Source organism: Alligator sinensis, unplaced genomic scaffold (genome assembly GCF_000455745.1).
Source record: "Alligator sinensis unplaced genomic scaffold, ASM45574v1 scaffold448_1, whole genome shotgun sequence".
NCBI lineage: Eukaryota > Metazoa > Chordata > Crocodylia > Alligatoridae > Alligator > Alligator sinensis.
In genome coordinates, this window is record NW_005841870.1 from 3,771,878 (window position 1) to 3,789,868 (window position 17,991).

General features: G+C 44.8%; 1 protein-coding gene across 4 annotated transcripts in view; it reads right to left on the minus strand.

Annotated features, from left to right (window-relative positions):
* The window catches only part of LOC102370036 (sulfotransferase 6B1-like), a 45,329-nt gene that overhangs the window by 16,869 nt on the left and 10,469 nt on the right, over positions 1-17,991 (minus strand). The window contains exon 7 of one of the 4 annotated variants that reach the window (XM_025194973.1): positions 11,068-12,542. The exons of 2 other annotated variants lie outside the window; for them this stretch is intronic. In XM_025194973.1, the coding sequence (XP_025050758.1) occupies positions 12,412-12,542 (131 nt within the window). In that variant the 3' untranslated portion in view covers positions 11,068-12,411. Of the gene's footprint in view, positions 1-11,067; positions 12,543-17,158; positions 17,251-17,991 lie in introns of those variants that run through there. One more of the 4 variants, XM_025194993.1, reaches the window with a different exon arrangement.

Sequence of the window (17,991 nt, forward strand, 5' to 3'; positions counted from 1 at the left end):
CCCCCCCCGGGCTGCCAGTTTGGCCTCTTCCCAGAGGCCTCTTCGAGATGGGCCTTACACAACTCTATCTACCATTCTGATTAAGGGGTATTACCCATTCATTCTGTACAAATTGGCCATTACTGTAAAAGACTGCACAACACACAGAGACATGGAAACCTGTACTTACATCACATGTTTAATTTTGAAAGATCTGAAAGTGCTTTGCTATTTGATTCATTGCTAAGTTTTCACTGCTCAGAGTAGTACAACAGAAGAGGTGACATTCTCAAACCTAAGGCATTCAGAAGCAAAAAGAGATCAAGGTAAAAGTGTTTTGAAATAATCTGAGGGTGCAGGCATGTGGTAACACTTGAATAAAAATCTTTATATTGTATACAAAATATCATATAAAAATTAACTATTCATTTTTTTTTTTTTTTTTTTTTTAATTCTTCCTTCTCGGGGACAGAAAGAGGAATTGTCTAACACTTGCATTCAGTTGACATCTTGTGCCAGGCTGACCTCTGAATTAAGAACTCTAGCCTTTGAGGGTCTCTATATCATGTCTATTTCTAAGCTGCACGTCCTTAGACTTTGGAACCCTCTTTACACACATGACATCAGCATATCCAGCTTCCTAGTCAACATGCAAACAAGGCTCCCACATCCATGGTTTCATTGTCTATCAGGAGTCAAGGAGCTACCTCAGGAAATATGCAACTACTACACCTTCTGTGGAAACTGCACATAATCTCCACTTCCTGTTCTTCATGCCAGGTGCACAGTCTCTCAAAAAACCTAGGACCACCCTTGTTAGTGACACTACAAAGATGGTTTTCAAACCAGGGCATGGAAGCTAAAACAAAGACACAGAGGCACAACATCAATGTGTAATTGCCTTGACAGTTTTCTGCTCATAAGTGCTTGCTTGGGACAAGTTTCTAAGATTTCAAGTCAGGGACAGAAATACATGCAGGACTTCAAGACTTTCCAGGGAAGCCTGAAATCACAGACTCTCCAGAAGTTTCAATTTCATACTGGATAACTGTGCTGGTGAAACAAAATATTTTTGCAAAAGCATTTTTGTGAGGCAACAAAATTTATCTAGACTGTTTCTTCTTCCATCAAACACAAATGGAGAAGGAAAAGGAGAAAGAGAAATATTTTCCAGCTTTTCCATTTTTACTCGAAAAACGATATTTTTTTCCTGCAATCTTTTCTACACTTTATTTTCTATTAGCTAAGAGGAACTCTTTACATGAAAAGCATTTGGAACTTAATTCATCTTAATTTTCAGCACACCTGGAAGCAAAGATGGACATATAGTCAGATCCAGTGTCTGGAGGGGATCACATAGCCCATCTCCTGCTCCCCAAGTAAACTAAGAAAATAATAGAAAGGAAGGTCCCTGATCTGTCAGTAACATTTCACTTTTTTTTTTTCTAGTTTAGGCCATTTTTTACCTCCCAGGAGCAAAAGTTTAAATAAAGGTTTGGATATCTGTCTATAGCTCAGAAAGACTTGTAGCCTTGATATAATAACTACTAGGGCTTGGTTCTATGGACTGGGTTATGGCTAGGAGGTCAGAGTAGTGGAACATAATGGTCCCTGTTAGTTTAGACCAAGGGCGGGCAATTATTTCAGGTGAAGGGCTGCTTACTGAGTTTTGGCGAGCCATTGAGGGCTGCATGACAGGCAGCCAGAGGCAGATAAATATTAATTTTCTAAAATTTTTAGGGGCCCTGTGGGCTGGATAGAATGCCCTGGTGGACCACATCCAGCCCGCGGGCCACATTTTGCCCACCCCTGGTTTAGACCGATATATGAAGTGAAGGGAGAGTGTGCAGGTCTCCCTTAGATTCTCTTTGGGCATCATAGCAATGTACTACACCATTTCTATGGGTGCTGTCCTTAATTTAACTCTTTTTAGTTCGATGTTTGGCTCTCTCTAACCTCACCCATTCTTGATTGACATCCCTCAGTTGGGCTTAGGGAACGGCGCAAGATGCATGGGTGAAAGTGAAAGCCCGTCATGCTCCTGAACCCCAAAGCACCCCAGTGACCCCCAACAGCCATGGAGCGCCCCCGCCAACCTCCAGCATAGCCAGACGTAAGCGGGGCCTGTGTTAGGAGGGGACTAGTCCAGCTCAGCTGCGGGAAGGCGGCTGATTCACCAAGGAGGGTCTCACCAACCCTGGCTCCTACTTCACCCAGCCCCCAGGGAGCCATGTGATCAGAGCCTCACAAACAGGCTGCACAAACAGGCATGATTGTCTGCCCAGCACATGAGTTAGCATGGAGTTTGCGTAGGAGGGTGAGCGGGAGGGCCCAAGGCCCTGCCTGTGCACCCTAAGAAGGCAGTCCCAGCCGTAGCCAGCCTCCCAGTGGCACCATGTGGATGGGCACATGCCACAACCTGAGGGTTCTCTCAGGGTCTGCGGCCCCCCACTCTGGCACCTCAGAGGCCTATACCCAGACGGAGCCCATGGTTCCGGGCTCCATGCAGACAGAGACCCTGGCTCTTGGCTATAGGGGCTTCCTGTCACTTTTTCTGGGGTCTGGGAGCATGTCCATCTCCCCTTGTGAGGTCTGCTCCCTTTTGGGGTCTCTGGCACGCCAGCTGGAGGAGCTCCAGGCCACAGTCCAGAGACTGTGTGCCATAAGGGATGGTGAATGGGAGATAGACTCCTACTGCTTCTCCCCTGGAGGTGGAGGGTAGACCATGGCCACCCCCCAGGACAAGGGAGAACTCAGGGACCTCCCGTTCTGTCCAGCCAAGGGGTTGGACCAAGGTGGTCAAGGGCCCCAAGGCCTGCCACACCAAGGTCCCTGCACTACTGGAGCTTTGCAACAGGTATGAACCTCTTGCAGGCCCAGCAGAGCCTGCTAAGCTGCCAGCTCCCACAAGCAACACAGGCTCAGCTGTAGCTACTGCTCCCGTTCTCCCTAAGACAAAACGCAAAGTGTTTGTCATGGGAGACTCCATCCTGAGGGGAGCTAAGGGGGCAATCTGCCTCTCCAATCCCTTATCCTGGGCAGTCTGCTGCTTCCCGGGAGCCCGTATATGAGACATTGCGGACAAGATCCCTGAGCTTCTCTGGCCCACTGACCACTACCCTATGCTTCTTATCCATGTGGGCACAAATGACATGGTTCAGAGCACTCCCAGCCGGGTCATGAAGTGCTACAGGGATTTGGGAGTGAGGCTTAAAGGGTTGGGGGTGCAGGTGGTGTTCTCTTCAATCCTCCCAGCCTCAGGCTACAGGCTGAGGAGGGAGAGGAGGATTGAGGTAGTGAACCAAAGACTGCGGTGCTGGTGTCATCGGGAAGGCTTCGGCTTCCATGATCACAGTCCACTCTTTGGTGAGAGAGGCAGCGAGCTGCTGGGAACGGATGGCCTCCACCTCTCTTCACTAGGGAGGAGGCTCTTTTCCACCAGACTGGCTGACCTGCTCCACCAGGCTTTAAACTAAGCCCGCCAGGAGATGGGGGGACTACCGCTACTGCTGGCCCACTGAGCAACCCTTGCAAAGCCAGCAGGCCAAGGCACTTGAGGGAACCCACCCCTGCTCTAGCCCTGGAAAGATCTGTGGGCATGGCAAGGGCCCCCAAAGGAATACTTGCCTGCCTGTACACAAATGCCAGGAGCTTGGAGAATAAACAGGAGGAACTTGTCCTCCTGCTCAACACAAACAATTACGATGTCATAGGGATAATGGAGACCTGGTGCGACTCCACCCATGACTGGACCACAGGTATAGATGGTTATACTTTGTACAGGAGAGATCGAGTGGATAAAAGGGGCAGGATTGTAGCTCTCTCTGTCAAGGAAAGCTATGTATCCCTGCAAGCCAACACTGGCACCCAGGGTGGATGTCTAGAGACCCTCTGGGTTAAAATCTGTGGGGAACATGGCACAGGGGACACAATGGTGGGAATCTACTACAGACCTCCAACCCAGGATCAAGAGCTTGACCAGGAGTTCACCAGGGAATTGGCTGAGGCTGCATGATCCCAGACCATGGTTGTCATGGGAGACTTCAATTACCCGGACATCTCCTGGGAAGAGCACTCAGCCAAATCCGAATGGTCGCAAAGCTTTCTCATGTTTGTGGATGAGCTCTTTCTGAAGCAAGAAGTCTGTGGGCCGATGAGAGACAAAGCACTGCTCGACCTGGTACTGACAATGGGGGACGACCTTATCAGTGACCTAATGATTGAAGGGAAGCTGAGTGACAGTGACCATGACCTGATCACCTTCACCATCCACTGTAAAGCTGGCAAGTCAGTCAGCAATACAGAAGTCCTTGATTTCAGAAAAGCTGACTTTGACAAGCTCAGGAAGCTTGTTAGTGAGGCCCTAAGGGACCACGACCCAAAGGAGAGGGGAGTTCAGGAAGAATGGTTGCTCCACAAGGGAGTGATCCTGGATGCACAAGCAAAGTCTATTTTATCTCAGAGGAAAGGCAGCAAAAGAGCACAGCAGCCCCCTTGGCTCTCCAGGGAACTAGCAGACCTCCTGCATCTGAAAAGAAAAGCCTACAAAGGATGGAGAACGGGATCCACCTCCAAGGAGAAATATTCTGCACTGGTCCGAACCTGCAGAGAGTGAACCAGAAAAGCCAAGGCTGCGATGGAACTCCAACTGGCTACAAGTATCAAGAACAATAAAAAGTCCTTTTTTAGATATGTGAGAGCCAGAGGAAAAGCAAGGGCAACATTGGACCCTGCTAAACCAGATGGGACAGTTGACAACCGATGCCCAGGAAAAAGCAACTTGTTAAATGGGTATTTTGCGTCAGTCTTTCACCAGTCCCACGGGATGTCCCTGCCCATTACAGGATGGGAAGACCTGGGTGAGGGAGATTCCTTAACCTCCATCAATGCTGACCTTGTGAAGGAACACCTTGAGAGGCTGGATACCTTCAAGTCAGCCAGCCCTGACAGTTTATACCCCAGATTACTCAAGGAGCTGGCAAGCATCATAGCTGAGCCCCTGGCACGGATCTTTGAGAACTCTTGGTGCATTGGTGAAGTGCCCGATGATTGGAAGAAGGTCAGTGTGGTGCCTATCTTCAAGAAAGGGAGGAAAATGGATCCAGCAAACTACAGGCTCATCAGCCTGACCTCTATCCCAAGGAAGATCCTAGAAAAGATTATCAAAGAGACCATTCTCAACAGACTGGTTGATGGCAAAATCCTGAGGGATAGCCAGCATGGGTTAGTTGCAGGTAGGTCTTGCTTTACGAATCTCATTTCCTTTTATGACCAGGTGACCTATCACCTGGACAAGGGGGAATAGATTGATGTCATATATCTTGACTTCAAAAAAGCCTTCAGTCTGGAATCCCATTATCACCTTTTAGCAAAACTGGCCAACTGCGGCCTCGACTTCACCATGATCCACTGGCTGGGGAATTGGCTCTGTGGTCGGACCCAGAGGGTGGTAGTTGACGGAAGTCAATCCTTGTGGTGTGCTGTGACCAGCGGGGTCCCTCAAGGCTCTGTCCTTGGGCCTATATAATTCAACATCTTCATTAGTGATGTGGACATTGGCGTCAGAAGCGGACTGGCCAAGTTCGCTGATGACACCAAACTTTGGGGTAAAGCATCCACACCTGAGGACAGGAGGGTGATCCAAGCTGACCTTGACAAGCTCAGGAAATGGGCAGATGAGAACCTGATGGTGTTTAACACTGAAAAATGCAAGGTTTTCCACCTTGGGAAGAAAAACCCACAGCATGCTTATAAGCTCAGTAGTGCTATGCTGGCTAGCACTACGGATGAAAGGGACTTGGGGGTCATGATTGACCACAAGATGAACGTGAGCCTTCAAAAGTAGGGTCGGAAGAGACCTTATAGATCTTCAGGTCCGACCCCCTGCCTGGGCAGGAAAAAAACTGGGCTCAAATGGCCCCAGCCAGGTAGGCATGAAGCCGCTTCTTAAAGACCCCCAGGGTAGGAGCCAGCACCACTTCCCTTGGAAGTTGGTTCCAGATCCTAGCCACCCTAAGTGTGAAGTAGTTCCTATGGATGTCTAATCTAAACCTACTCTCCAACAACTTGTGGCTGTTATTCCTTGTTATCCTGGGGGGCGCTAGGGGAAACGAGGTCTCCCCCAAACCCTTCTGGTCCCCCCTAGTGACTGCTACTAAGCAGTCAGCTGCTGGTGACCGCTTAGAAGTCAACTCTTTAAAAAAAATGTTTCCTGCACAGCTCAGCACCCTGATGGAAAATACATAGGAGAGACCAAATAACAACTGCGCACCAGAATGAATGAAGAGAGGCTGAGAGCTATGGGACTCTTCAGCCTGGAAAAGCACAGGCTCAGGGGTGATCTGGTGACCACCTATAAGTTTATCATGGGTGTTCACCAGGATCTGGGGGAATTTCTGTTCACCAGAACACCCCAAGGAATGACAAGATGGAATGGTCACAAACTCCTCCATGGCTGTTTCAGGCTGTACATAAGGCAGAACTTCTTTACTGTCCAAGCCCCCAAGGTTTGGAATAGACTGCCAACAGAGGTGGTTCAAGCACCTACTTTGAACACCTTCAAGAGACATCTGAATGTTTATCTTTCTGGGATCCTATGACCCCTGCTGACTTCCTGCCTCTGGGGCAGGGGGCTGGACTCAAAGATCTTCCGAGGTCCCTTCCAGCCCTAATGTCTATGAATCTATGACATGTTGGATGGACTGATAATCTATCATCCTAGGGACATTATGAGTATGCTGCGGGCTACTAAGCAGTCAGCTGCTGGTGACTGCTTAGAAGTCAACTCTTAAAAAAAATGTTTCCTGCACAGCTTAGCACCCTGATGGAAAATACATAGGAGAGACCAAATAACGACTGCGCACCAGAATGAATGCACACCAGAAATCTATTAAAGACAAGATCATTATTAAAGACAAGAACACTAAAAATCTATTAAAGACAATTACCTGTGGGGGCACACTTCTTACAAGAAAACCACTCTCTCTCCAATCTCTCAGTTCTAATCCTCAAAGGGAATTTACAAAACAGTTTTCACAAATGAACCTATGAACTTCACTTCATCAACCTCCTGGATACAAAAAATAATGGACTAAATATAGGCATCGGATTTATGACACATTATAACCTGCCTGACATCTGACTCCCCAGGTACCTCTCCACTATTTACCAGCTACATTCATTCCCCTTCCTTCCCTCCGCCAACCTCTCTCTCATCCACTGACTCCTCAATTTACATATTCACTGACTTTCTTGCATGCATACCAGCTTTTGGCTTTGTTAATATTCATTCCATCCAGGAAGAGCACAAACCAACTGCAGATGCTTCCTCAGCCTGATGAAGGGTATTTATACCCAAAAGCTTGCTAAGAAGAGTTTTTCCAACTATTTGAGTTGGTCTAATAAAATATATCAGATTTACCCAAAGAACCTTGTCTGCCTATTAAAAAGATACCTTTCCTCTGAGAGGCTCTCAAGAGCATATGCTAACATTTAATCCTATAATGAAATGCAGATTATATATAATAAATATACAGAAAATTAGTCATATTTAAGGTTCAGGACCTAAAATACTAGTTGGGGGGAGACACATACCCCTTCTCTTATGGATTCACACTGATATGAATCAACAGCACCGAATACAGTGAGTCTTACAATATCCCTTGCTTTATTGGATGCTGTTGATTTACTTTTAAACATAAAAAACATTCCATACAGCTAGTAGTCACAAACATCACATTCAGCCATTTCCAAGAGCCAGTATTTGATCTGTTCATTCTCTCTAAACATGTATCTAGATAGATAGATAGATGGCCTCAGCCTGCTCTTTACGAAGTCAATGGCAAACTTGCCCATACTGGAAACTTAATTAACTTCACTGAGACTTGCTTGCTTTGTGTAAAAATGTATCAAATTCATATAGATTTAGCTACTTTCTCACAGAAATAAAGTGTCTATATGTATTGTAATTACCCCATGTGAAGCTGACTCCACTAATTAATTCAATAGGTTGAATTAACTCCCAATGCAAAGCATCTACATAACAACCCCAATTTCATTATACACATATGCTTAATTTTTCTGAAGTTTGGTGAGACCAGGATAATTTTGTCTAAAGAACACAAAGATTTTTTTTTTAATTAAATGTGTTGTTGAGGAAAGGTGACTAATTGTTAGATTTGGAATCTGAACTCTTTTTCATAGATATGAAAACTACAGCCCAGGCAGTAAGCAGCAGTGCACATGTCTCATACTGCCTAGACTATGTGTCTCAACCCTGCTTTTTAGAACAGACACCAATGTCTGGGAGACAGCAGTTCTCTCCCTGTCTATTTAGTCTTTGGTTCCTTTGCTTAGATGTTCCCCAAAGATGCCTCTGTGGCCACATCCAGATAAGCGTGGATGTTTGTTTCCACAGAGACAAGTAGCAGCAAAACACCTTGTGCCACTGCTATTTGTCCCCAGGGAACACCCATGCCATGTGCAGTCTGGTATGCAGCAGGCTGCCCCGGGTATGGTAGGAGAGGCTGGATCCAGCAACTGTGCTGGCTCCAGAAGCCTTACCTGGGGTCCTGGGTGCATCAGGGAGTTGCAGCCATGGTACTCTTGCAGCTGGGAGCCTGGCTGGGAGCTGGAGTATAGCTCCAGCTGGCCAGGCTCTGGTTTTGGGTGAGTCACAATGCCACCATGTGTGTTGCTTTGCTTTTTTTGTTTGTTTGTTTGTTTGTTTTGTGTGGCTTTTTTTGACCTTGGGATCTCCCAGGGTCAAATCCCACCCCCTCACCCCCCCTGCTGCAAGGAATGCCTGCATGTGTGGACCAAATGCTTGCATGTATAGTGTGTGGCACTACAAATGTGTCTGCAGTGCCACATATTGCATGTCAGTGATTATCTGGACATGGCCTGTGAGTGCATTTTAGGTTAGGTCGACACACACTTGTGCTTATGCATGCATATATACAGATGAATGCTTTGAAGTTGACACTGAATAACTAAAACTCAGTTACCAAATCTTCAAAATTGTGCAGTTCACTGTTACAAATGTGGATAAGACCATCTGAAAATGATGAATAGTGTAATATTTACAGGCTTGGAGAGCAAGGCTTATTTGAAGAATCAGATTTACCAGTAGTTTATGGATACATAGAAAGAAGCTTTAGCTCATATATTTAGTTCAAACACTTGTAAGTTTGGAGGCAATAAATAGTTTTTGCTATTAGTATATAAATTTGAAGAGTTATGTGGTTCCCTCTCACTCCTCCAGCTAGTTCCCATACTAACAAAAAAATAAAGGCTCTAGATCAGCTTCAGAACCTTCACTGAACACATGGGCTAAGCATCAGCAAACAAAGGTCCTTCTGGCATTAATTGCATGTATTGCATAATTTATGTTTGAACATTGCCCCTCAAGAAAGGAATGCTTAGTCCTGTTAATAATTGTATCACCTGTGTCTTACATAACACAGGAGTATTCAGTCTAAAAGGTTAACGTTTCTTTAATTTGCCTGGGATTTATTTATGGCAAGAGAATAATATCTGCAAATTCATAGATCCCCTAAACTCCCTGGACACCAGTTTGGCAATATAATGGACTTTAAAGTGGGTGTTAATTTAGTGTATGTACATTTTTAAGCCCTCTTTACACGGCCATAGTGATAAAAAAGTATCTATGAGACCTGTGCAAAGTGGCAAATATTCTCTTTGGATTTGGATTTGGATTTGGATTTGGCCAAGTCAGAGGACAGTGATTCAATTCGAAGAGTCGGGTCACTGTCCTGATTCAATTCAGCTGAATCAGATCTGAAAAATTTGGCACCGATTCAGCGCTGTTTCAGAGATTTGGCCATAGACTAAATAGGTAGCTGACAGCTGCCTACAGCTGGTAAGTCTGTTGGGGGTGGGGGAGAGGGGATGGAAGGGGTGTGGGGGAGGGTGGGATTGGGGCTGGGAAAAGCTGCCCAGCTGGGGTGGGCATGGCATGAACAGTGCATGCCCCTGGCAGCTGGGGGGGCATGGCTGTGCTGGCAGCAGCAGGAGCCCGGCAGCAGGACCCTGCTGGCAGTAAGCATGGAGCTCCCGTAGATGCCACCAGCACTGTCGGTGGTAGGAGGGGTGGCGAGCACCAACCAGGGATTGGCGACCACCTGCAGATGCCACCAACAGTGTCAGCAATGCCTTTTTTGCAGGGGGTACACCGCCACGCTCAGGGGGCAGCAGCGCTTAGAGCAGGGGCTCTGCCCTGCTGCCGCTTGCCCAGCTGGGGTGGGGGTTGGGGTTGGGATGCAGCGACAGCTCGCTTCAGGCGGAAGGGGGCAAGTAGCAGCTGGGCATAGCCCCCGTCCCAGCACTGCTGCATCCACATCCTGCACCCCCCACAAACCCCTGCTGGCAAGCAGTGGTAGCGTCTGCCCCAGCTCACAAGCCACAACAGTGCTCACCCCCCACTCCCACCCCTGGCTGGCAAGTGGCAGCAGGGCAGAGTCCCCACTCCCAGTGCTGATGCCAGCACAGCAGCTTCAAATTTAATACCTCATTTGACAGGGGTTAATTTAAAGCACTGTACTCATTTTTAAAGTGCTGCAAAGCCATGCACTTCAGTTAAGTCATGGCAATAAAACACTTTAAATGCAAAAAAAAGCCTAGTGTTTGTATCTACACCTTACTCCTTGAATAACCTTGGTAAAATCAAAATTAAAATGGAAAGCTGCAGGTTGCTTGTTGCCCCTGTCTGTTGCAGCTGCTCCAGGCACCTCAGTATACAGTGTTACACCTCCAGCTCTCTGGGAGGTTTTGCTTTAAGGAGAAAAAGAGTTGCACAGAGAAAACTTTCTGATATACTTCTTGAAAGAAAAGCTTATCCTAAATTTCTTTCTTCATGAATTGAATGTTTTTAGGAATACAATATTTCTCAGTAAATTTTAATCCAGTTTCTGAGAAGGGAGGTTTGTCTCAAACTGTTAGTAATAGATTGTTAGCTTTCAGAATTTACTTTGCAGATGGGAACTTTTCCAAATGCACCTTGGCTTGTGGGAGAGGGTGTTTACATAGTCTGGAAGAAATTCAAAGGACTTGGCTCTTTTTTCATTCCTAACAGCCAAGTTCCATGCCCTCTGCATTCAAACCAGATGCTTCTTCTTCTATACTGCATGGGAGGCATCCAGGGGTGTGTTACAGAAATCACAAGAGAGAAAAGGTGCCTACTTTCAGTTCCATTACTGGGCTTCACCCTGGAGAAGAGCAAACAGGACCAGTCCCTAACAGGGAAAGTCCTTCTAAGCTGTTGCACCCCTGAACTGGAAGGGATATGTTAATCTGCAATGCTGGGATTATGTATGTTCAGTGCTGTCACATAGATATAGTGCAAAGAGATGCTATATGGCTCAAAGGTAGCATTAAAAATTTAACTCAGGAGAAATGTTATGGATGCAACTTGCTTGCTTGACTCATGCACTGGTTTTATTCATATTCATTGTAACAACCAAGGCTTGACCTCAAATAGGCATGCAAAATCATGCAGCATCCCTGAAACCAGGTGGAAGATGTTACAAGGGAGTAGTTTAATTGTATTATAGCTAGAAGAATAACAAAAAGAATAACTAAGAATGACATACAAAGAAAAGAGGACTAGGCCTGATTCTGATCTAATTCGCATAATTTTTACACTGGTTTAACTCACTTGATATCAGTATATCTATTGCTAATTTAGACCAGGAAAAATAGGAAAATCAAGGTTATGTCTTTCATGATTATAAGCCAGATTCTTTGTGGGTGTAATTTCTCTGACTTAGTTGAGTTTTACTCACTTAATAGTTCTGTCTCCAGAAAATCTGGCTGTAAAATCGCAAGAAAACCCCAAAACCAGAAAGGTTCAGAAGAAGATTCTGTTTTCAGCAGGATAAAGAGCCTTAAGAGAATATTGTGCTCTGTTTTAGTAACTACTCTCTATTCCTCTTTTTGAGCAATGCATATTATATTTTGATACAACTTCTGCTAAGATCTATGGAAATAATTTCATTGATGTGCTCAAAGAGGTGGATCATAAAATAAGTTTGATTTAAGTTTTGTGAAGATGTCCAGCTTGAAACATTTGGGGTAAAAATATCTTTACACTAAATGCTCTTACACAATCCAGAAGACTGATAACATTTAGAGAGCTAGGGCAAGATGACAGTTTCTTCCAAGTGATAGCTACTAAAGCAGTATTGTTGTGTTTATCTGGATATGATGGCTTATAACACTCAGTGAAAGGATGAAGTCTAAATGTGCCAGATGTCTCGACTTAAAGTGAAAATCATATATGAAGGTCTGTTGCTGAAAATTGCAATCATTATAAATTCAGAAACTTTTGCATCATTTTATTTTTCTCAAGTATATGATGCAATTGATCTGAGAGGACAGTAGGAAGCTCTTGCTTCACCAGTCCTGTTTTACTTCTCACACTTTACACCAAACATTGTACTTTATCTTTGCACCAAGTTTGGTTTGTGCTAAGCATTCTTCAAATATTTTGTCCATTTCCTGGTTCTGCTCTTCACTGAAGAGGCTCTTCCAGTCACTCACACCTCCTGCAAAGAAGCAACACTGACATTATCCTAACATAGACATAAAATAAAAGCCCAGAAAAAGAAATCCATGTTAATGAAATCCATGGAGTTGCATCAATGCTAAGTAACTACAACAGAATGAAAAACTAGACCCAGAATGTTTAAATCACTTGAAGTAACACATGTGTGCATGTACACACACACACATTATATATATATATATATATATATACATATACATATATAAAATATATTAACATTATATACATGTATACATTTTCCAAGAAATGCAAGGGGCAAGGATTTCTTAGGAAAGTATCTTTTATTGGACCTACTATGTAGTTGGGATAAAATAATAGAATTATAGAGAAGTAGGGCTTGGAGGGACCTCCAGAGGTCACCAATCCAACTGCAGCCTGAGACAGGATCATCCCTATCCAAGCCATCCTATACAATTCATAATTTAAACTCTATGTAAAATTACCATCAACCCTGACACAACGCAGACATAAAACCCTAACCTGCCACAAGTAAAGCAGGGGAACCATGACAGCCAAGGTTCTGCTTCTACAAAAGGTTGTCAAGATATACTCAAAAGATCCCAGGTAGAGGACCACACCACAGAGGAAGGCATAAATCCCTACAGTTTATATCAATGTGGCCACATGGTAAAATTCCTTGCTGACCCCAAATATGGTGATTGGTCTGACCCTGAGCAGAGGGGCAAGAGCCTCTAGCTAGGAACCTCTGGTTTCTGTTCAACAGGAGCATTGGCACACCCCAGTCAAAATCCTCAGCCTTGGCTATACCCAATATCTAATGTCTGTGAGGTAGACTTTAAAAACACCTGGACACATGTAACAGAAAACAGGGACAGAGGAAACCACCAAAAACCAGAAGCATGGGAAATACCCATAGTAGAACATAAGCATGGCTACATTCAAATCATCCCTAAGTAGTGGCTGCCCAGCCTCTTCTTGAACATCTCCAGTGATGGCAAGTCCACAGTTTCCATAGGCAGTCTATTCCACTGCTTCACTATTCTCACAGTGAAGAATTTTTGATGAATACCCAATCTGAATGTATTTTGCTGTACCTTCAAGCCATTGGTTAACCACCTCCTCTCTGCAGCAAGAGAGAAAAGGTGCTCTTCTTTATGGCAGCCCTTCAAGTATTTGAAGACTTCTGTCATGTCCTGTTAAGCGCCTTCTCCACAAGCTGAACTCACAGATTCACAGATTCACAGAGGTTTAGGGCTGGAGGGGACCTCATGAGATCATCGTGTCCAGCCCTCCTGCTCTGGGCAGGAAAGACTGCTGGGGTCAAATAACCCCAGGAAGGTGTGCATTCAGTCTCCTTTTGAAGATCTCCAGGGTAGATGCCTGCACCACCCCCACTGGAAATCTATTCCAGAGTCTGGTCACATGAACCATGAAGAAGTTTTTCCTTATATCCAGTTTGAAACCTTCTTCTAGGAGGTTATGACTGTTGCTCCTGGTTTTCCCCTGGGGCACTTTGGTGAGTAGTTGTTTGCCTAGCCCCTGATGCTCACCCCTTATATATTTGTCAACTACCACCAACCCCCCACTCCCAAAGTCGTCTTTTTTCTAGGCTGAACAGTCTCATATTGGTCAGCCTTTCCTCATATGGCCTGCTCTTCACCAAGTCAAAGGTCTTCCTAAAGTCCAAGTAAGTGATGTGAACCTCATCTCCCTTATCCAGGTAGTGAATAACCTGGTCATAGAAGACAATGAGATTAGTCAGACATGACCTACCCATGACAAAGCCATGCTGGCTGTCATTCAGAATTTTGCTTTATACTAGCTTATCACATATGAACTCCTTGAGAATTTTTTTGAGGATTTTTCCTGGGATTGAGGTCAGGCTGATCAGCCTGTAGTTCCCTGCATCCTCTCTCCTCCCCTTCTTGAAGATGGGCACAAATTTGGCCCTCTTCCAGTCTTCTGGGAACTCTCTTGAGCACCATGAATTCGTGCATCCCAAAGCCACATTCACCTTTTGTACAGCTGCATCACACTTCAGATCCATATTGAGCCTGTGATACATCAACAATCCCAAATCCTTTTCTATAGTGACGCCATCCAGCCAGGTGTCCCACATTTTCTACTTATGTTTTTTAATATTCTTCCTGAGGTGTGGCACCTTGCACTTGTCAGCATTCAACTTCATCCTGATAGTTCTAACCCAGCTTTCCAATGTGTCAAGATTCTTTTGAATTGTGCTAACATCCCTCAATGTGTTCACAGTTCTTCCCAGTGTTATGTCATATGTAAACTTGCACAAGCAGATTTCTATGCCAGAATCCAAGTCATTAATAAACATTTTGAACAGCACTGGTCCCAGGACAGATCCCTGTGGGACTCCACTTGAAACCTCCTTCTATTTTGACAATGATCCATGAATAATTGCCCTTTGCTTGTGGCTACTGAGCCAGTTATTAATTCACCTTCTAATATTTTTGTCTGAAGCAGACCTTCAGACAATCATCAATGTCTTTACCCAATAGGGCTCCTGCTTAACATTCAGAAGACTAAGCTCCTCCATCAACAAGCTCTTAATGAGCAATCCCCAGCTCTGGTAATTCAGATTTACAGTGAGACTCTGGAGAACGTTGAGTATGTCCCATACCTCAGAAGCCATCTATTGCAGAAGGCTGACATTGACAATGAAATCCAAGATCACCTCAAACGTGCAAGAGCAGCTCTCAGGTGATTAAGGAAATGGGTGTTTGAAGGTTGCCATATCAGCTCATGTTTTATCAAGCTTGTGTTTTATCAATCAGTCATGATCCCTTCCTTACTGTATGGAGCTGAGATGTGGACAACATACAGAAGACACCTCAAGTTGCTGGAGAAGTTCCATCAGTGATACCTATGGAAGATCCTTTGAATCCAGTGGAAAGACAAATGCACCGTTAGTGTCTTCTTGTAAGCAAATACTACAAGCATCAAGGCAAAAATCATTTGACATCAACTTCACTAAGCCAGTGATGTCATTTGGATGTCTGAATAGAGCCTCCAGAAACAAGTTTTACTCTCCCAGCTCAGTCAGGACATATGCTCAAGAGGAGGACAGAGAAAGTGCTTCAAGGACATCCTCAAGACCAACTTGGAAAAATGCAACATCAACATCAGCATCAACTCATGAAAAGCCATCTCCCAGGACCACCCCAAATGGAGAAAAAGTCTGCTGCAAGGATCTTAGTACTTTGAAACCTCATGATGACAACAGGAGATGGGAAAGCAGGAGTGGAAGAAACAGCATACCGTGAACCAAATCAGGAATCTAGAGCCATCCACCCCACACAGAAACACAAGCCGAAGTTGTAATAGAACCTGTCAATCCTGGATTGGCCTTGTCAGCCATTTTCAAACCCACCCATAAGACAATTACAGAAGACCATCATCCTTGACTGTGAGGGACGAGTTTTGTCTAGCCCACATTTCTCCAATTTGTTTATAAGAAGGCCCCACAAGACCTTGTCAAAGCCTTGCTGAAGTCCAGATACATTATATCCACAGCATTCCCTTCATCCGCCCAAGTAGTTAATTTGTCAGAGAAGGAGATCAGGTTTGTTTGATAACTTGCTTTTCAAAAATCCACTCTAGCTGCTTGTGATCAGCCTTTCCTCCTCCACATGCTTTCAAATGGCTTTCCTTAGGATATACTTCAGTAACTTCCCAAAGTTACTGGTCTGGTAGTACTGGTCTGTAGTTCCATAGGTCCTTCTCATTTTTTTAAAGAGGAGGACTATATTGGCCCTTTTCCACTAGGTCAGCCCTCTGATACCTGGCGCATCACCCACAACTTCATAAAGATCATGACCAAGGATAAGACATCAAGTTGGAAGAGCTTTCAAATGTAAGGCATTCTTCTTCAGGTCTCTGATCACAGGGAGCCAGTCACACTATAGCAAAAAACAGCAGGGGGAGTTTGGGGAGTGAGACAAATTCTTAGAAGCAGAAGACACACAATAAGCAGAAGGAAAGAAGCTGATTACTGGGAGACTAAGACTTATGAAAAGGAAAGAATGTCATTTTCACCTTTCCTGTGTGGAAAGAATTCAGGGGTAGATAAAAATATAATGTGCTAATAAACAATAAATATAGTAGGCAACAGTTGATCCTCTAGATTGTGGTGTTCACTTAAGAGCTCTAATCAGAGGCCTGATGAATCCACTTGTACAGAATCCTACAGCCATCACACCAAGACCTTTGAAGTGTACACCTAGGCAAGAGTATGGAGAAGTGGAGGCTGTACAAGACCTACCATAAAATCCAAAGGCCAGACTGAATCCAGATGTTCAGTGCCTCAATGGTTTCAACTTCTGCCAGAGAGCAACAGATAAGAATTGCTACTGACTGCCTAATGCCTTACTAAGGCTGTATTTCTGCCAGGGTGATGTCCCTTAGCTTTTCTTCAAGCAATGGGTACTCACAAGGCAGTGGGGACTAGGGTTTTGAGGTGCCCTATACTCGTCTTACTCTAGAGGTTACAACATTTTAGTATTTTATAGGAGCTACCCCACCAAGAGTAGGCCCAACATATTGCCATCAGGCCCTCCAGTGGGATGCAGTTTACAGTCCTACACAAGAACAAAACAATAAATATTATGTGTTAAATATAAGTTCATATTTATTGATATGAAATTGATACGTGTCTATTATAGAGGGTCTCGCATAACAAGCAGCCTTTTTCATGAGTCATGCTGAAAGAAATAAAATATATCTCACAACTTCACAATGCATATTTTCACCTGAGCAATGAAAAGGAATGACTTACAAGGATGGAAACAGATGTCGCTTTTCATTGTTTTTGTGCCAGAGGTCCATAACCCTTGCTGAGCTACAAATTGTGGCTGCAATTAAGGTAGTATCAATTTGTGCCACTATGGACTGGCAGATGCCTGTTAATGGTGGGAAGGTGTCAGCCTGCATTCTGTAGCCACCCCAGGCAGGAGCTCCAGGGGCTTGAGGGCCCTGATCCCATGCACCCCAGGACTTCCTGTACAGGATTGGGCCCTTCAAGCCCCAAAAGTGCCTGCCCAGCTTTCCCTGCTTATCAAGATGCACCCTTGGGATCTCAGGCATGTCTTGGTAAGCAGGGAAAGTTGGGATTCGCTTCTTACCAAGATCACCCCCGGAATCTCCATGGATATGTCTCAGTAAGTGGGAAATCCCTGACTTTGAGACTTTGTTGGAAGCTGGTGTGGCCCAGTCAGTTGATTGTCAGTGTCAGCCCTGACACTGCACTGGAGCCAGTTTGAGACCCCAATGTAATCCTGGGACTGAAACCAACAGTCAGCTGCCCCCTGGACAACAGTTGGGCCAATCCCAGAACCCCACCATACAATTTTAGTGCAACAGGTATATTCAGCTGTTATCAAAGGAAAAATTAAATGGATTTTCTGCTTATAAATGCTAACATTAAGCATGCACATGTCAGCAGG